This window comes from Gracilinanus agilis, chromosome 1 (genome assembly GCF_016433145.1).
Source record: "Gracilinanus agilis isolate LMUSP501 chromosome 1, AgileGrace, whole genome shotgun sequence".
Lineage (NCBI taxonomy): Eukaryota > Metazoa > Chordata > Mammalia > Didelphimorphia > Didelphidae > Gracilinanus > Gracilinanus agilis.
The window spans coordinates 663,308,603-663,330,221 of NC_058130.1; the positions used below are offsets into that span (position 1 = coordinate 663,308,603).

A 21,619-nucleotide genomic window follows, 5' to 3' on the forward strand; every position below is an offset into this window, starting at 1 on the left:
ATAGCAAGTTTGTTGACTTGAAAGTAGAAATGTAGGGGAAATGGCATTTGGAGAGCCCAGTTTTTACTGGGAAGCAATAATTATTAAAACTATTTCATACCCCTTTAAAAAAGAGAAAAGCAGATTAATGGATAATAATGGTTCAAAAACAATTAAATACAGCAGCCTAGCATTTGACTAATAAGAAAACATAATGTATTTAGGACTATTGGGAAAACTGGAAAGACTTTCGGCAGAAATTAGATTTAAGGGGGCAGCTGGGTAGCTCAGTGGATTGAGAGTCAGGCCTAGAGACAGGAGGTCCTAGGTTCAAATCCAGCCTCAGACACTTCCCAGCTGTGTGACCCTGGGCAAGTCACTTGACCCCCATTGCCCACCCTTACCATTCTTCCACCTAGGAGCCAATACATAGAAGTTAAGGGTTTAAAAAAAAAAAGAAAGAAATTAGGTTTAAGCCAACACTATATACCCTATATTGTAATAGACTTGAAATGTGGCCTGCATATTAAGAATCATATCGTACAAAATTTAAAAAGACAACCAGATCAGTGTCCTTCACAGCTATGGCTAGAGGATTTTTTGCTTAATTAAGCCAGACATAGAATAAACAACAAAAGATAATGTAGACAATTGCAGTTATGTAACAGGAAGGAAAGGAGTAAATTTGGAGGGAAAAGTTTGCATCAAAAATCTCCCAAGTCTGATATCCAAAGTATATAGAGAAATAACATAGATATATAATAATAAAAGCTATTACTTCAGTGGTTAAGTGAACAAAGGATATGAACAAACATTTCTCAAAGGAAGAATTGCAAAGTGTTGATAACTGTATGAAAGATTCGTCCAATGGCTTAAATGAAATTCAGCTTTTAAAAATCACTATGTCACTCTAGCCCCAGCATATTGAGAAAGATAACAAAAGATAGGATGAGAAAATATTTGAGAGGCTATGGAAAGGGAGATACACTAATATGCATTGGTGGAACAGTGAATTTGCCCAACCATACTGGAAAATCATAGCACAATTTTGCTATGAGAGTGACTAAAACATCCATATCCTTTGACCCAGATATCCCATGCTAGGCATATATCCCAAAGAGTTTGCTATTTCCTTCAACAGTGGATTCAGGCAGAGATTAAGTGACTTTCCCAGGGTCACACAGCTAGTAAGTGTCAAGCTGAATTTAAATTTGGATCTTCCTGCCTCTAGATCCAGTGCTCTGGCCATTGGATCATCTAGCTGTCTCATACACTGTGACTATAACAATATAAATGTAGAGGGTAGCTAGGTGACTCAGTGAATTGAGAGCCAAGCCTAGAGACAGGACATCTGGGTTCAAATCTGGCCTCAGACACTTCCTAGCTGTTTGACTTTGGGCAAGACATTTAACCCCCATTGCCTAGCTCTTACCACTCTTCTGCCTTGGAACCAACACACAGCATTGATTCCAAGATGGAAGGTGAGGGTTTTTAAAAAACAACAACAAAAAGCAATATAAATATAAGGAAAACAACAGAAGTTAAAATTGAATGCTTTGAGATGATAATGTTTGGGTTTGGCCCCCAAAAAGAGATTAGAAGATACTTTTCCTTGCTTCTTGCAGAGATGGGAGATCATGGATACAGAACACTGCATATATGCCAGAAATTTTTATATGTTGATTAGTTTTTTTTAACTGTTTTGTTTTTCTTTTACTCTTTGTTATAAGGGAGTATTCTCTGGAAAGAGTAGCAGAAGAAAGAAATAGGTTGAGAAATAGAGGCAATAAAAAAACAGACATTTATTTTTAAGGAGTGGTTAGACTAATTCACAACTTCACTGACAGGATAGTAGTGAGCCTATATTACTTCAGCATTATTTTCACTTTTTGCTGAGTCTAAGGTAAAGTTGTTACTTTAAAATTTGAATTTTTCCCATTACTAGTAATTTAGAGCAGCTTTCATATGGTTGTTTGTAGTTTGCAATTCTTTTGAGAACTATTCATGAATTGTTTGCTCCTGCCCTTTGATTGCTTTCATATTAGAATAATAGTTCTCAAAAGTGTGGGCTGAAGAACCTCTGGAGGTCCTTTTCTGGAGATTCATGAGGTCAAAACTATTTGCATTATAATATTTAGACATATATTTCTAATATGATAGATATACACAAACTCCTTGTAGAGTGGGGAGTTCTCAATATAACTTAAAAGTAAAGGGATCCTGAGCCCCAAAAGTTTAAGAGCCATTGCATATGTGTGTGTATTCTTAGTCATATATATTTGTGTTAATTTTTCTCTTTAACCATAAATTACCTTGTATTTATTTGTTATTATGTATATATTTATTCTATGTTAATTATGTGTATAGTCTATATTTATTCTATGTATATACATATATATATTATTACATATATACTTTGTGTTCATGTTCTCCCCACCCAGTATAGTAGTACTTTGAAGGTAGAGATTTTCATTTTTTCTTGTATCCGTTTTGGCTAACATTCTAGCACATAGAACTATAATAAATGCTTCTTGGTTGGTGATTAAGAACTCTATATATCCAGAATATGAGACCTTTATCTTAGACTTTTGACATAATTTTTCTCTAAACATTTTTCTTTCTTTATCATAGTGGCATTTATTTTACCCATGCAAAAGCTCTCAGTTTTATGTAATTGTATATAACAGTACTTTTATTTTTTAAATCTCTTATAATACTTATTTGGCTAATAACTCCAGTGAACATAATTGCTAATAATATTTCTATCCATTTTCTGTATCAATTTGGAATTTAATGTGATATGGTCCTTATTTTTTTCTCTCAATTTGAATTCCAGTTAACCCAGCAATTCTTGTCACATAGATAGTTCTCCTCCAAATATTTTTATTATCAAATTTATTGACCATTGGATTCTTTAGTTTCTGATTGTTTATTATCTGCTCTGTTGCATTTATACACTTTTATCTTTTTAAACTAGTACCAAGTAGTTTGGTGATAATATTTTCTTATGCAACTTGAGGTCAAAAAGTTCTTTTTCCTGGTTAATTGCTTTCTTTTTCATCCTCCCTCTTGGGATCTAGATATCTTTCTCTTTTTGTCCATAGCAGGGATTCCATTCTATGTTTTATTTATCTTTTTCTTTCATTTGATGGAAATGAGCATTTAAATTAAATAAAAGTACTGTTTATTGATAAGAAGTTTTGAGTAACAGAAACTGAACAGCAATCAGTGAGTTGTTCTAGAGCTAATTTACTGAATTAAAAATATGCTGTTAACTTCTTAAGTTTTGTGGCAGGCAGAAGATCTAATGAAAATCTCCCTAGTGTATTTGTAGGAGTAAATTGACTTTTAAATTTTCATAGAACCATAATTTCTTCAGGATGGCTACTTCTTCCACTAAAATGCAGATGGTAATGCCCTCTCATCCTTGTGATGCTTGTCAAAGTGGTTATATTTAATGCCCTTTTTGAGGAAAATGTTGTGTTTTTAGTGTATTCAATGTTTATTGTGTTATTTTTGTTTTTGTCTAATCAGCTACCAAATGGCGTCACTTACCACACTGGAACATACCAGGACAGATTAGGTAAACTTCAAGATCATCTCCGTCAACTTTCCATCCTCTTCCGGAAACTAAGATTAGTTTATGATAAATGCAATGAAAACTGTGCAGGACTAGATCCTATTCCAATAGAGGTAAGTTTTAGAGGTAGAATATAGAGGCAACAATCAGAAAGACTTTTTCTTTGACTAAGGAGTCAATAAGGAATAGATGATTATTTCTATCCATTATTTTAGTACAGTCTTAGCTATTGAATTATGCTGCTGTTAATCTTTATCCAAAAAAGACTAAAACATGTTTGTCAATTATGGGATATGTGCATTTAAAAAAATAACAAGCAATTATTTCTAATTTGAATGCTGAAATAGATAAAATGGTTCTGAATTTTGAATCTGAACCAAATCCAATTTTATCTTAAGCTTGTGATTTTTATCACTACTTTATCCATAGTCCTAAATCTTGATCAATAGAATTACAAATATTTAGAAATATAAAATGTTCGCCTTCCACAAAAGTTTTTTTTTAATTTTCAAGGTGCTAGACAAATTTTAGTTATTATCCTCAATATTTATATTAATGATACAAATTCGGATTTGAGGTTTGGGTTGGTATTTGTATTTCTCACATTTCAAAATAGTTGCTTAAATATGTAACTTAGCTGAGTAAAAGGGATGTATTTCAGTTACCTCAGGTATGTGATGCTTCTCTTTAGTAGCTTTTCCATCAGTTTTGATACCTTTGTTTCTAAAGATTAGGAAACAAATTTCTAAATGCCTTGATTTTCTCCTTCAGTAAACATTTACCTAGTACCTATAACCAAATTGATTATATTTAAATGGGGACTTATAAACATCATAGTGAAAGTTTTAAGTTTATAATCAAATTTATTGAACATTAAAATTTAAGATTTTCCTTGAAAAATCCTGAAACTTTTTGATTACACTTATCTCCACTGAGCTTTTAACCTAAGTTGTCTCTGTCAGTGTTTGAGAAAACAACTAAAACACAGACTGTTTTTGGTGGGAAGAATGTTGGACTTTGAAATCAAAGCTTGGGTTCCAATTCCATCTCTGCTGCTTTCTATGTGAGTTTGGGCAAATCACCTGACTTCTACAGGTTTTATTTTCCTCATTTATAAAATAAAGGAATTGAATTCGAGAACCTCCCTATGCTTCATCCAGCCCTACTTTTATGATCCTAAAAAGTTTATTAAAATGATAAAATTTTTAAACTTACATGTTTTTAAGCTTATATAAATGTAATTTCTTTGAACCATCACTGAATTCAAGTTTACTCATGTGCTATTATAAACATATTATATTACATGCAAAATATAAAGATTATTCTAAACTTTGAGTTTTATTTGTGATTTATACATTTTAACTTTCCCATCCCCCATCTTTCTAGCAACTCATTCCTTATGTGGAAGAAGATGGCTCAAAGAATGATGACCGTGGTGCTTCTGGTCAACTTCGTTTTGCCAGTGAAGAGAGGAGAGAAATAGCAGAAGTAAATAAAGTCAGTGATTATTTAAAATTTTTCATATTTTAGAATTACTAGTAAGTGTTTTAGGTGATTTCAATATGGCTCAAAAACCTTATTATAGAGTCATTGAAGGAATATTATGGTTATTGTAAGGGGGAAAAAGGGGTTTTATGGGTTCAATATATTAAAGGTGGTTGCCAGAGGACTGAACTATTATCATTCCTCAATTAAGAATAATCTCAAATCAAAATTGACTTTTATGGAAATTTATTTACATATGAGAGAGAGAGAGAGAGGAAGTACTGGAGATAAGAATCTATCCCACTAATTAGTCCAGGTATATCTTAACCTTCAGCTGAGGGTTAAAGGGCCTGAGGCCAGGAGATGAATGGAGCAAACTCCACTCACAGAGTCTATAAAAGGAAGTTTCCCAATAGAAGTTCAGGAAGATTCAGTCTTTAAACTCACCACGTGGAACAGTCTCAGTCACGAACCAGCGAAGCTCCCTCAGGTCTCCTTCACCACACCAGTCACAGCCTCACTCTTTTTACTTCCTCTTTGGAAGGGCTCACATATATGTCACTTCCAGTGCCTTCCCTTAGCCTGTGTGTCCAATCACAATAGACACTTTCTCATAGAAAGCTTAGGGGATGGTGCGTTGATTCTGATTCGTTACTGACTCTAGCACATATGGGTTAGCACCTCCCAGAATTGGAAGGTGCTCTCACCTTTGGTGATTAAATCTAAAGATGGGCAGTGTAGACTTAATCTAATTATCAAATTATCCAAAGATCATTTATCCAGCAATTTTTTCTACCTGTACCATAGCTGAAAATCAGGAAGTTAGCCAAAACAATTATGAAGTGACCCAAATAGATAACACATAATCCTCAAAAGTCTGCACTTGCACTTAGAGGAGAGAAACTCATGCAGAGCTTTTTTTCTCATACCTCTTTTGATAGCTTTGAAAATCCATTAGTAAGCATTTTTTAAAATCCTTCTGTCTTGATAGTCTGGTTTCACAGCAGAATAGAAGTAGAAAATTAAAAACATCTCTTTTTGAGAAGACACCTGATAATGTGAAGGAGACAGAAAATTTATAGATTGGAGATACTTATTTTATCTAGCTTTTAATAATTTTAAAGGATGAAGCTTCTGTAACTGATGTTAGTAACTTATTCCAGTTTTTAATTAACCTTGCAGTCAGAAAGTTTGGCTTTTTATTTAATATCTATCTTCTGATGAAGTTGAAACTTTTTTATTCATTCTGTGAAGATGGAAAACAAAACAACTGGCCTTGAAGGATGGGTCCAAGTTCAATAAGCATGGTGGTTGTTATTGGGGAGTGAGAAAGGGAGGAATGAGGAAAAGGAATAAGCATTTATATAATGCCTGCTATGTGCTAGGAACTGTGATAAATGTTTTACAAATATGTCATTTGATCCTCATGATAGCCCTGTAATGACATGCTATTATTATCCTTATTCTATAGCTGAGGAAACTGAGGCAAACTAAGGTTGAGGGCCTTGCTCAGGGTCACCCAGTGACATGAGTTGATGAGATCAGATTCAAACTCTGGTCTTCCTGTCTGCAGTTCAGTGCTTGTGCCACCTAGTATTGCAGACAAAAGGTGTGGCTTGAAAAAAGAAACAGAAGCAGGTTTATAAATATGAAAAATTTAGAGAAGACAATAATAGGCCAGCAGAAGAGTTAACATAGATCTTCACATAGGGAGACTGTAAGAGATAAATGAAAGGCTAGATTTTGAAGGCTCTGGAAGTCAGACTAAAGAATTTGTATTTTAAAGGGGTTCTTTATGTTTTTTAAAAAATTGTCTTATATGCCCAATTTTATAGTGAGTCTCTAGAGGGAAGAGATTATTTTATGCTTATTTGTATATTTTTAGTTACAATACTATGCCATAAACTTAGGAAGCACTTAATAAATTTTTTTTGATGATAGTATTGTAGTAATGTTTGAAATGTGATTCTTAATATCCATGATTCTAAATTGCTTAAGCATATTTTATTTTTTAGACCTAGTTTTTTTTGACAAAGTACTTTATTTTTTTTTTATTTTAAACCCTTAACTTCTGTGTATTGACTTATAGGTGGAAGAGTGGTAAGGGTAGACAATGGGGGTCAAGTGACTTGCCCAGGGTCACATAGCTGGGAAGTGTCTGAGGCCGGATTTGAACCTAGGACCTCCTGTCTCTAGGCCTGACTCTCAATCCACTGAGCTACCCAGCTGCCCCTGGACAAAGTACTTTAAAAAGACTGTTAAAGAGGTTAATATTCAAGTGGACTCATCTTCAGTGGTACATGAAAATCATTTCAGAGGTCAAAAAGGGATTTCTCTAGGACAATAGTTGTTTGGATTGTGTGAGCTAAGATTTTATTTTTTTGTCTTATTCTGAAGCTAATTAGGCAGGAGTTTAGATTTCTTTATTTTTTAAAAACCCTTACTTTCTGTGTTGGAATTAATACTGTGTATTTGCTCCAAGGCAGAAGAGTGGTAAGGGTAAGCAATGGGGGTCAAGTGACTTGCCCAGGGTCACACAGCTAGGACGTATCTGAGGCCACATTTGAACCTAGGACCTCTCTTCTCTAGGCCTGGCTCTCAATCTACTGAGCTACCCAGCTGCCCCCTGCAGATTTCTTTAGATACATAATATTCTGCATTTAATTCTCTATAACTGTATTCTGTTTCTTTTTTCTTCCACTAGGAATGATTTAAAATTTTTTAATGGAATGATTTTAAAATTTTATAATGAAGTTATAATATAAATAAAATACCATTTCATTTCAGACTTTATTTTATAATACTACATTGAATATAATGAATGATAATTTGCCTTCTAATTTCATGAAATTTTTTTTAGGATTGTATAGTATTTTTAAAACATCCCTTAAAAATCAGGGAAATGCCCTTAATTTTGATTTTGAAGTATTTGTTCCATTACTTTTCTATATACCAGTTTTTTTGAAAATTCATTTTATAGTTTAGTTTTACAGGCACAACTCAAGTACTTGGCTGGCAAAATACAACTTTTTTACTTCCCATAAAATAATTATTTTGGCTTCCCCAGCATCTCATACTTCTATTTTTTCTACCTTCTAAACTGAGAATCTTTTACTTGAATGAAAAAATTGAGGCTATTCACTATGAGGTCCTTCTTCCCTTCTCATAGGACCCTAGAGCTGTTGCAAGAATATACCTTGGAAGCTTCTCTTTCAACACCCTTCCCTCTCTGCCCCTGTTTTACAGATAAAAACACTGGGTTCCTACTAGGTACAGACATTGTTGATCAGACATTTCCTTTAAATGAAATGACTTGCCCAGGATCACACAATGTTCAAAGCAAGATTTGAACCCAGGTTTTACTGATTCAAAGACTAACTTCTTACCTGCCACACTAGGCTGCCCCCTCAAAACTTCTTGACATCATTCCCCACTTTCTCCTCCTTTCCCATTGTCTCAGATAATGAGGTGGCCCTTCTTGCCAAGGCCAACCCTTCTTGGGTTCCTTCGTCACATCTCCTTCTCTCTTCTCCAGCAGATTGCTCTCCAGACATTTTCCTTTCTTTGATCTTCAGTTTCTCTCTTATCTATTCATTCATCCCCTATTTCTTTTAGACATACCTAAATCTTCTCCATACTCAAGCCTTCTTCTTGTTATTCTAAACTATTAACTAAAATAAGTCAAATTCATAGAAAAAATTTAGAATTGGACATTTTCAAATTTTCCTCAAGTGGATTATAGCACTAGAGCTATAAATGACTTGATAGGCTATCTAATCCAAACCCCTCATTCTGTAGTTGAAGGAACTAAGACCCAGAGAGGTTAAGAGATTTGCCTAAGATCTCACAGCTAAGTACATAGTGGAGCTGAGATTTGAACTCAGATCCAATGACACTAAATTCAGCACTCCAAGTTGAGTGCACTTTCTGTTTCTCCATGCTCTCCTGTCCCTTCATATAGCCTAATAGGAATTCTCTTTTATTTTAGTTAAGGGTTCATTTTCACACTAGCATTTCTTCACCCTAACCTGCCTATGTTACCTGCTCTTTTCCAGAGTATGAGATAGAACCTTCATTTTCCTCCAGTATGTAACCTTTAACCTTCTGTTTTACTTCCTGTGTTGTCTTGGACAATTCACTTACTTTCTATGTGCTTCCATTTCCTTTTAGATAAGATAATTTCTAAGATTTCTTCTAGCCTTAAGTTCTCTGATCTTGCCTCTGCCACTCCATTTCCAACTTTTTACATTGTAAAAAAAAATTACCATGATCTTATGCCATCATCAAAATAATCTTAAAATGCTGCTTTCATCATGTCATTTCTCTGTTCTCATAGCCTTCAATATTTGGCATTTAGATACAGTCAGAATTCCTTGGAATTCACAGCCCTCCTCATTCTAGCCCCAACCTCCCCTTTCAATCTTATTTCCTACTACCTTGACCAAAAGGAATCCACAGTTATAGCATAGCTTGTCTCCTTAGTATATTCAGACCAGGTTTGCGAATTTCTACCTTCATGACATTCACATTGCTTACTCCTTTTCTCCAGGCAACTCAATTACGGATCTTTCAAAACTGGGTTCATATCTCACTTCTTTAGTGGATAGAGTGAGGGACTTAGAATTAGGACGATCTGGGTTTCAATCTTACCTCTGACATTTTACTAATTGTATAAATAAATAGGCAAGTCACTCTGAGCCACAATTTCTTCTTCTATAAAAAATTTGGGAGTTTTAATGTTACTCTGTTTCAACTCAGTGTTCTCTAACTCCTCTGAATTATTGTAACCTTTTTTTCTATCATTCATTTAGTTATTTATCATTGTTAATATTGTTATTATTATTATATTTTGGGATAGACTATAAGTTCCCTTTAAGCTCACTTGATGGATGACTACCCCACTTGGCCTATTGCTAGAGGTGAATCCCAGGCATGTTTCATTACCTTCTTCCCAGCATCTTCTCAACAGCCTAGCTATTTGGCAACCTTGCTGCCACACAGGTCTCTTCACAGCCCTGGCACCCTTCTCTCTTCCCCCAACCCCCAGCTCCCATTTTGAAACCATGTTCAAATAAACTGCTGTTGCATTTGGAAGAGGTTTGTCAATCTACTCTCCCCTGGCCACACATATCCCTGAAAATTTCTGGACAAAAAATGACCCTGTCCTTGACTACCCATTCCCCTATTAGAATATGAATTCCTTGAAGCCAAGAATTTTTTTTTATTTTTGTATTTGTATCTTCATCTCTTAACACAGGGCTTGGATGCTTTCTTATATATTTATTTATTCATGTTCTCCCTTTAAACTTTTCATTGAGTTTAAACTTACAAGTTGGGAGCTTGCTCTAGATTTTTTTTTCCTGTCATGCGGAAACCAATGTAGCAAAACAGCTACTTCTGATACTATATTTAATTAGTAGTATGTTGGAGCCTATTCACCCACCTATTTATTCCCTTTTTTATCCATTCTTTATTTTCTTTCTACTTTCATCCTTAAATGCCCTGGAATTATTTGACTTAGATTTCTCACTATGATTTCTTAAGCTTGTTTTTCTTTGCAGTGTTTCTCCGTGTTTTATGAGGTAGTATTACTCATAACCTTCCACCATTCTCCTGTGTAAAATTTTACTCTCTAACCCTGTGTTGCTCTTGGCTACCAGGTCCCTTCAGTTGTCAAAAGATTAAGTATTGGTTGACCAAGGCCTAAAAAGGCTTTTGTTTCTTCTTTCTTATGGTAGCAATTGCTTTAACTTAGTCAGACTTTAGAAATGGTTATAGACTGTGTCAATGTTTGTGGTCTTATCTACTTCCCATTTTTTTACCAGCTTATTTTAACAGTCATGTTGGAATTCCCTCATTTGCCATTTGTATTTCATATCTTTTCATTTTCTAATTTGGTACTGATTTTTTTCTTTGATCTGATTCTTTGATGTGCTTTCACACAGATAGGTGATTTGGAAAGGACTCCTTGGTTTGTGACATATTTTTCATTTATTAAAATATAACCATTTTCATTTTTTTATGTTATTTGTTATTTACAGTGCTTCTTAACTCTTGAAGAAAGTATTCAAGATGTAAAGTCTACAAAGTCTCCAGACATTGTCCTCTTTTGCTTTACTTCTGTACCACATGTGCCAAGTTTTAGACTAAATAGTTGAGTAGATGATGATTTAATGTGGTGGGTCTTGCCAAATTCTTAGCAGATTTTTTCTAACTAAACTTTAAGTTTCCTAGAATTTGTTTTTTAGTCCTCAAAATGTTTTGCATATACATATTTGTTGACACATTGCTTTTCTTTTTATAAATGTTTCATTTTCTCTTTTTTTAAACATGCAGAAAAACATGTGTATATGTATATACATTAGATACTCTCCTTGTGAATAGGGATTGTTTCATTCATTTTGTATCTTCAGGGCCTCACAAAGTTTTTGGCATGTAGTATGTACTTTTAATAAATACATGTCGATTGGATTGTGTTTATACCTCTGGATTAAATGTTTATTAAATATTAAAAATAGAGGGAAATAAAACTTTAAACAGACTGCTACATAGTACCCAATGCTAAGTTTTTTTGCCACCTTGTTATCTGCTGAACAAAATATAAAAATGTGAATTTTAAATTTTTTTTTAAACCCTTAACTTCTGTGCATTGGCTCATAGGTGGAAGAGTGGTAAGGGTGGGCAATGGGGGGTCAAGTGACCTGCCCAGGGTCACACAGCTGGGAAGTGTCTGAGGCCAGTTTTGAACCTAGGACCTCCTGTCTCTAGGCCTGACTCTCAATCCACTGAGCTACCCATGTGAATTTTAAAAGTTCGTTATTTCAATAAGTTTGTCAGTAGACATTTATTAAGCACCAACTTTATGCCAAGCATTGTGCTAAGTGCTGGAGATTTAAAGAAAGGCAAAAGACCAGAGGGTTCTTTGCCCTTGAGGAGCTCTCAGTCTATGGAGAAAACATACAGACAACTCTAGTCCACATTTAATAAGTAGTAAGGATACTGACCATTGGCATATTAACCTTGTGTTTCCTCTTCTATATTTGTCATCTGAGGTTAAATGAAGGTAACCTTAACCATATGGAGCAGTTTTTAATTTTACATATTCTTTTAAATTGCTGTTTGTGATGGAAAAGGTGTGTGAGTAGTTTTTATATCATTGAGGTATAATTGAGAATATATGTTTAAGAATTAAAGCATTTTGATGAAGTGTCACATTTGGCATGAATATCAAGTGGCTAACCATGACTTTGCATACATATATTTTAAAGTATCCTCTATACTTACACATTCACCTGTTAAAGTATCAAATTAAGCACAGCTGATGAAATTTGAAAATAGCAGCTGTCAAGCTCAGTTAAATCAATCAATGGCGAGATTGTATATTTAAATCATAGATAGTCATGAAAATGCATTTACATTTTCTAACCACTAATAAGCATAACTGTCAGTTTCACTTTTGATAGTTCTGTGACATGTTTTGGCTCTTGGTATTTTACTTGTATGCTAATTTGTTTCTTGACACTCTGCCATGATCATATTTTCTGAATCATACTTTGAATATATGATTATATATTATAACCTTTTCTTTCTTAAAAAATAAAGTATGATATGAGTATTGACTGGAGTTAAGTGTTATCCTGGAAAATAAGTCCATATGGGATACAAAATTGATCATCTGTAATAAATTATAAAAAACTTAACCGTATGTTATCAAAGCAGCATTTGTTAAGCACCTACTATCTATGAAAGATGCTGAGGCTATAAAGAAAGTTAAGTATGGTCTAACAAACTCTCATTTCTAATTGGAGAAAACAAGGATGGGTAGATAGATATACATACTTATACCAAAACAAATATATTGATTTATTTATGGTATCTGTATACAGGATTAATTGAAGGTAATCTCAGGAGAAAAGCATTAGCAGTTAGAGGGATTAAGAAGGAAAGCCTGTTACGGAAGGTTAGATTTGTGCTGAATCTTTGAAGCAAGAGGCAGAGGTGAGGGGAAAGAGCTTCCCAGGTAAAGGGACAGTCAGTGAAAAGGCATCCCCTGTTTAAGAAGAAGGCCAGGGTCACAGCATCATAGAGTGTGTGTAATAGGAAATAAAGTATAAGACTTGAAGGTAGGACAGGACCAGATTGTATGAAGGTATGTAAAAAGCACAGAGAGGTTTGTATTTGATTCTGAAGATAATAGGGACCCCCTAGAATTTATTGAAGATAGTGAAATAAATGGTCATACCTACACTTATATTTCACATATCCTTACGTATATGTAAAATCATAACTATTTTCACATATACCAGAACTTTTATATCTAACTGAGGGTTGTTTTCCAATGTAAACAATATTTTAGGTCCCCTTTGTATTATTTATTCTGACAATGTGGCTACTCTTAAAATGTCTTTGGAACACTGAACATTTTCAGAATTAGTTTGTGCCACAAAAGAAATTGTCTTTTTATTTTAAAACTCATACCTCATTTAAAAGCATTTTTAAAGCAGTTCAAAAGCAGTATCTGGCCACACGATTGCCCTCTTTATTGACTATTTGCGTAGAGCTCATGAACTAAGAATGTTTTTTACATTTTTATATAAAGTTTCATTTTGTGCCAATCCTTGGCTCTTCATGATCACTTAAGAATTCTATGATTTTATGATTATATTTCTTATTTAGGACTTCAGTTTGATTTTTTTTAATCTGGAAAAAGCGTTCTAATTTTAGAGAAGAGGTTTTATTTTGAAAGATTCTTGATGTTAAACCTAACCTGGAAAAGATTGGACAAAGGGTAATGAACTTATGTTAAAAGAATTTCATTCTTCCTGACAGTGTAGAAGGCCTTTTATTAGACATGCAGTATATTTTTATGCCAAAAGTAGTAGAAACAGCACCAGAGTAAAAATATAACAGTTTGATGTGCCTTTAGTGTGAATCATTATACCTTTCATTTAGACTTACACTCTGTAGAGTGTTGCCCAGATTATTCCATATTCATAAGATACTAAGGAGAGCATGGGTTCTCAGATAATTTTGGCAGATGAAAGAAGAAAAGAAAAATCTTAGAGACAGTAAGAAAAGTTTAAAGATATTACATGAGAAAATGTTTACAAATTTATCTATTCCTAAGACAAAGGTAATAAAGCATATAATTAGTGGTTATAAGTCTTTCAGTAAATTGACATTTTTTAAATGCCTACTATGTGCCAGGCTCTATGTTAAGTGCTAGGAATACAAAAGGAAGCAAAAGATAGTCCCTGTTCTCAAGGAATTTACAATCTCTTGGAGGAAAAAACATGAAAACAAATATATACAAAGCAAACAATATAAAATAAACAGGAAATAAGAGAGGGAAGGCATTGTATTTGAGAAGGGTTGGAAAGTTTTCTGTAGAAGGTGGGATTTTAGGACTTAACGGAAGTGAGGCAGGCCAATAGATGGAGCAGAGGTGGGAGAACGTTCCAGGAATGGAAGATAGTCTGGGAAAATTCTGGGAGCTGAGAGATGGAGTATCTTGTTGGGGAGCTGAGAATACAGTGTCACTGGAAAGATGGGCACAATTTAGGTCATGATTTGAATGCCAAACAGAGCATTTTGTATTTGTTCCTGGAGACAACAGGAAGCCACTGCAGTTTATGAGTTAGGGCAGGGTGACATGATCAGACCTATGTTTTAGGAAAACATGTTAGTGACTGAATGGCAGGTAGAATGAAATGGAAAGTGTTGAGGCAGGCATCAAACACCCATTGGCAGGTTGTTGCAGTAATTGAAATATTAGAACCTTCAAGGTCCCTTCTACCTCTTTGGTCTCTATTTTATCTCTTTTTCTCCCTCATCGCTTTGCTCCTTTCTCTACTATCATTCTCTTTTCTTAACTCCAACAATGTACACAAAAGTATTACAAAAATGAGGAGAATAGCAGTACTTGGAATGATCCATTTCTAAGAGAATGATGTACCAATAATAATATATGAATATGTGGATAGGGGACAACCAGCTCTGAACCGGATTGATCTCATATTAAAAAAAAGCAAGTGGAAAGTTTATAGTGTTTTATAGTGTTTGCTTTATAGTGTTTACTTCGGTATGTTATACTCACCAGAAAGCTAATTGTTATGCTTAATAACTGTAGGAAATATTTGGTTTATTGTTTTCTATGATCACAGAGACTTCATATTTGTAGTCTCTTAAGGTTCAATTGCCAGTCACCATCCTTATAAAAATTCTAAGCTAGGCAGAAATTAATTAGCCTACTGATACACAGTTAATACATTTGTATGCTATATGAAAATTGTAATGTGCTGACATTTCACTAAAATACTTTCACTTTATAAGAAAAACTGGAGTAAGATTGAATCTAGGATTGTGAGTTGAAAGGGGCCTTCTACCTCTTTATTTTACAAATGAAAGACCTGAGGACCAAAGATACTCATTGTAAGCCAGTGTAAGGATGGGATTTGTGCAAGGGGAATGGGACAAAGGAGCCAGAAAAGGTAGTTGCTGACAGTTGAGACCAGAGAGGATTCTGGGAATTTCTCTTAGGAAGAGAGGAAAGGAGAGGTCTTCAGTTGGAGTGCTTTGTGTAGAGAGGAGGTGGACATCCCAACTCGGATCTAGTCCTGAGAGCTTCCTTAGGATCTTTCTTTTGGAAATTGAAACCCTGATTCCCTGATCAAAGCCATTCCATCAAGACTTCAACCATCAAGTCAGCTAAGTTTGGACTCCATTTTGGGAGCAATCTCTTACTCTCCTTCACCCATTCCCAACCTTGCTGAGAGACCCTTTTTCGGTCAAACCTTACAATTATAGGAAAGGACAGGAATAAAGAAACAGAAGGAGAAGGAGCTAGGGGAGGAGCTTATGTGTCAGAACCACTAGGGTTCCTACCCAAGTGACGGACCCCATAGCAATAGGGAAGAGGGCACCCCAAAATCCATCTCCCTTCACCCCTTTCCCTATTCCCTAATTTGCAAATAATAAAAAGCCATTCAACAGTCAGATAGCGTTCCAGAGTGCCTGAGAGACTATGAGGGAGAGGGGAACCACAGCTTGGTCTGGCTGCCTCCATCTTGAAGCCAGACCACCTGCTGTGAAATTAACTTATTGGGAGAAGGTTTGTGTGAACCCTGTCCTTATTCAGGATTGAATTGACATACCCCATACCTCCCCTTATAGAGAAGCCTCGCCCCTGGCTCCTGTGGGGCAGCACAACTATCCAGGTCACCCAGTTTCGGGGTGACACCCCCTTAAAGTTTCCTAGTGTGTATTCAGCCCTAGGGGAGTGCTGGAAGAGAGACTCACCACATAGACTTTCTCAATCTCCTTTCTATAAAAGGTCCTTTACCGATTCCTTTATTCTTATACCAGTCTGCTGTAAGACATTAGTGAGATATTATGAAAATGAAAGAAGCTGTGAGGATGTTGATGATAATGTTTATATTTGGATTCTTCTGAAGAGTTTCTGACTTAATTTACCTCAAATTTAGAAGGATTGTTCATGGGATAATCTTTTTATGTATATAGTCCCCCCTTGCTATATCAGGGTTCACTTATCCTGGCTTCATAGTATTGTAGTTTTTTTAAAAAATCTAATTCTGTATGGTGGAGTTACACTTATCATGGCACACATTGGCTGATGGAATGAAAGGCAACCAACCATACCTCTGTGTTCTGTATCCTGGGTGCTGATTGGCTAATTGACTGTTGGTTAATAAGAGTGTGGAAAAGGTTTATAGGGGAGTAGGAAGGGTTTATAAAGGCTTTATATATGTGTATATATATAAATAAAATGCTCCTGCTTTGTGGATTTTCACCTATCTGGGGTGGCTCAGCAGGGGACTCCCCAGTTCCTACTTCCTGTCACTGTGGGCTGGTTAATCCCTACACCTCTCTATGGTAAGAGGACCTCCAGGTCCCCTGTTAAATTAAAAAAAGGAATAAAGAATTCCTTTTTACAGTTTTAAAAAATGGTTTTCTTCATTGTTCATTTCTTAAGCAATTATGTAGTGCTTTGTATTTATAGGGCACTGTGCTAGATGCTGGGGCAGTTTCCAAGACAATGAGCTGGAAATAGTGGACAGTATGAAGTCATGTATTCTAAAGTCTTCTCCAAAAATTTATAAAAGGGAAACTTAAGGAATTCTAATCCATTGAGTCTCTCTTTGGCATAGAGAAGGTGAATCTGCAGTGACTCTATCTCTTCTCAGAATAGAAGACCTCACTTATTGAAGGGAGCTTCCTTTAAGATGTAACAAGCAAAATGTGAAGAGTAGAGATTAATTTAAGAGGGGGAAAGAAGTTTTACAACTTCTGAGGAATAGTTACAGGTGAGTGGATAGATATAAATTCTTGGCTACTGTACAATATTTGTTAAATAAGCCCTTTTGAAAGCTGTATCTCAGATAAACTCACTTTCATAATAATAGCAACTATTACATTACAGTAATACAAAAATAAGCCATTATTTTCTCATGGATTCCTTTCATGTTGTCTGATTTCAAATTCACATTTTTCTGTCTATCATTATAAGGCTTATTTTTCTACATGCCAGTATTTTGTTTTTTCTGACAGTGTGGCTGACAAGTCTAAAATATAATGAAACCATCAAGATATATGCTTTCAAATGTGTCAATACCAAGGAATAAATTTAAATGTTTCCAAATTTGTATCTTTTTACTTAATTATATTAAAGCCTTGCCTTAATATGTATATATATGAAGAATCAGGTTGGCGTAGTAGACTCTTCAATTGATCTTAAAGTCAAGAAAGAACTGGGTCAAAGTTCTGCTTCTGATACATACTTAATGTGTGTTCTAAGCAAGTCACTTAAACTCTCAGGGCTTAAGGCAACTAAAATTATATGTTGAGAGAAGGTACTATTTGAAGTGGTACAGGGATATTCCTTACCTTGGAATTCATTATTCCAATGAAATTATAGGTCCAGTACCTCTCCTATATGAGTATAAGACTTTTTGGTTTTTTTGTTTGTTTTACCAAGACTCTCACCATGCTATTAAGCTACTACTGAGCTTTTCTCATTGTTTGATCTTAAATTTAGAAATCCAAAAATCGGACAATTAGTACGGCATGTTTCAATATTTGTAGCCAGTAATGATATTTATTTAGCACTTGGTATTTTTCAAAGTGCTTTCCTTCACAACTCTATGAAGTAGCAGTGCAAATATTATTACCATTTTCTAGATGAAGAAACTGAGGCTCAGAGAGATTACAAAATTCACCCATAGACATTTACCTTGTAAATGTAAATTTTATGATTTGAATTCAGGTTTTCCAACTTCAGTATTCTTTAGATGAGACATTCACTGAATCAAATATGTTCTTTGCCACCCTAGCAGTAGGGTTTATCTTTAAGGATGAGGGATCTTAAAGTCAAGAGGAAAATAGGTTTGATTCCTACCTGTGGCATTTAATGATTATGGGACCATGAGCTAGTGAATAATACTTCTCAGGGTTTTCCTTATGAGTAAATGAAGTAAGGTATATAAAAGCATTTTCTATAAAGTTAGATAGTATTAATAATAAAATATATATATGTATATATATCATATGTACATGTGTAATATGTATAATCCATGTGCAATGGGAGATACAAAGAAGTCAGTCCCTGATTTTTTGGCACTTGCAATCTAGTAGGAGAGATAAAATCTAAACAAAGTATTTTAAGGTATAATATGAGAATTGCAAAGTATCCCAGTAAGTCAGAATCAATATTCATTCTCATTGGGATGTAATTATTAATAAAGTAAAATAAATGGCAGCGAGTATGGAAAAAGGTTTAATTTATCATGATAATCATGTTTTGCATCTGCCTAGTATATTTTATAAAAGCAGATTCACAATTATTTTACAGCTTCATAATGACTTTGAGCCAGGCCAACCTGTCCCCTCATCCCCATTTCACAGATAAGAACACCAAAGTTTGAAGTCTTTAAAGTGACTTGCTCAGTCTCAGGTGGCAGAACCAGGTTTAGAACCTTGAGTTCCTAGCTCTGTATTCTTTCTTTTTCTCTGTACTCTTACTTTTAATCACAGTATTCATGAAAGGCAGAAATTAAGATATATTCTTTTTTTTTAAGCCCTTACCTTCCATATTGGAATCAATACTATGTATTGGTTCCAAGGCAGAAGAGTGGTAAGAACTAGGCAGTGGGGGTTAAGTGACTTGTCCAGGGTCACACAGCTAAGCAGTGTCCGAGGCTGGATTTGAACGCAGGACCTCCCATCTCTGGGCTTGACTCTCAATCCACTGAGCCACCTAGCTGCCCCCTAAGATATATTCTTAAAAGTAACCTAAATACAATTTTCCTTCAGTGAACAAAATGCCAGTTTACTCTTTGTAGAAGATGATTTTTATTATGCATGTTTAAGAACTCATTAATAGAGTATAATATGGACTGAAATTCTTTGTGATTAGTCATATTTTGAGCAAACACAGTTTTCCTGAAGTTAACACTATGTCACATTTAGGTCACTGTGACTTTTCTTCTGTTTAAAATCATTCCCCTTTCTAGCATTGAGTAGCCACTTTCTATGGCTTGTGATGTGATCACATTATCAAAAATTGTTTGTTGGGAGCAGTGGAACCTTTTTATATTAGCACCACAAAGATTTTAATCTTATAAAGTACAGAGATGAACACATACCTTAAAGAATAGCTGACATGATAGATTTATATATTTAATGTTTCATGTCTGAATGCCTCTGCCTTAAATTCTTGTCCAGGTTTTAAATAAAAGTGATTTTGTTTCAAAAGGTGAAAATATTTCTTTATAAGAGAGAAGTGCATTCAGATTTTCATAATTATGTCCAGTCAAATATATCTTTTTAGGAGGTACTGACCTAGTAGCTGAAATAATATAAATTAGGCATGTAGTGACAAGTCCTCAAGAGAACATCACTGTTGACCAACAAATCCCATTTTGGACCCTAGTTCTTCGACTTCTCTTCTCTACTATTCCAGGTTTATATTTCTTTCTTTCTCAAATGTATACAGATTTTTCTAAGATTTAAGTATAAGTGTATCAAAAATATGCAAAGGAAGGACACACTTTTGTAAATGACTATCTACAGCAAGCAAGGTCATTATAGTCACTTGTTTTACCAAAAGATCCAGAGAAAACAAGATTCTTCTAGGTTTATTAATTACTGATGATAAAATAGCATTTGGGAGAACAAACAACTAACCTCATAGTGTTGTAGGTGAGTCAGGAGTTGGTGGCAAAATCATTGCTGATCTGCAGTTGTTGGGAGGATGTCTCTGTCCATTGAAAAAACAATTTATACAGAAAACAGTGCAATGAATTACTAGGCCATTGTAATGATAGCACTTCAGCCTAATAAATGTTTTCATTGAATAAATCCTTAATTATTTAGATAAAATGGTAATAGATTGTAAGTGCCTTAGAGATAAGTTATTGGCCTAGTTAAAACTAAGGCTACTTGTTTCATCTCATTTCTATAGGGAAAACATGTGAGTAGAGATTCTTGTCATATTATCATACACACTGAGAGTGTATATTATCATACACATATCAATTCAGTAATTCTGAATTGATGAAGAACATTATGTCAGGTGTCTCAGCATTATGTCTTAATTTACTGTTACAATAGAATATTTTTAGTTTTAAGGAATATTATAGGTAATAGTTACTTATAGTTTCATATTCCTTTCATTATTTATATCCAATTCTGTATTTCACTTTTCCCCACAAACAACTGTCATTTCAACTAGTTCTTTATGTCAGTTATATAGCATTAATTGAATTATTATCATAGCCATCCTTGACACTCTAATGAAATTATTATCCTAACTTAATGATACGTATTTCATTAAACATTTTTAATCAATTTTCTTTATATTTTGTACAGAAACTTAAACAGAAGAATCAACAGCTGAAGCAAATTATGGATCAATTACGAAATCTCATCTGGGACATAAATGCCATGTTGGCAATGAGGAACTGAACTGTTTTTCAAATTTGTACTTTATGATTTGCATTAACTATTTTCTCTTTATTTTGAATTCTTATTTTTTAAGCAGTAGGTTATTTGTTTGCTTTGTTGCAATGTTACAAAATTAAATTATTGTTTCTTTATCCCAGATATGCATTACATATTTCCTTTATAATTTATTAGGTAACATCTCTCTGTTAAGTACTTATTGATAGCTCTTAATTTTTCTTAGTTTTCTTTGATTCACTAATTATGTCAAAAGATCTGAATCCTATTTGTTGTTAAATTCATTTTTCTTGCATAATTTTTCTTGATTTTTATCATTTTATATTATTTAGTAACCACTTACTAAGATCTTATGCTCAAATAACTGTTTAAAAAGTTAATCATTTTTCTAAATAAAAATCAATTTAAACCATCTATTCCTAAATATGTATATAAATATAATAACACAATCCTTCAAATTAATATAAATATAAATACATATTAATTTCTGTTGGGAGGCTGCCTTTTTAACCAAAATATTGAACAATACTCATAATATTTAGTTGGTCTTTTATTAAACAGAAAGAGGAAGGGGGCAGTGCTATTAGTATACATTTTAGA

At 34.2% G+C, this 21,619-nt stretch overlaps 1 protein-coding gene across 2 annotated transcripts in view; it reads left to right on the plus strand.

The window, feature by feature from the left end:
* MED30 (mediator complex subunit 30) overlaps positions 1–21,352 on the plus strand; it is a 36,793-nt gene extending 15,441 nt beyond the window's left edge. Inside the window, exons 2-4 of one of the 2 annotated variants that reach the window (XM_044668870.1) lie at positions 3,514–3,672; positions 4,946–5,056; positions 20,930–21,352. In XM_044668870.1, coding sequence (XP_044524805.1) covers positions 3,514–3,672; positions 4,946–5,056; positions 20,930–21,025 — 366 coding nt within the window. In that variant the 3' untranslated portion in view covers positions 21,026–21,352. The remainder of the gene's footprint in view (positions 1–3,513; positions 3,673–4,945; positions 5,057–20,929) is intronic. The other variant, XM_044668878.1, reaches the window with a different exon arrangement.
* Positions 21,353–21,619: the final 267 nt, after the last annotated feature.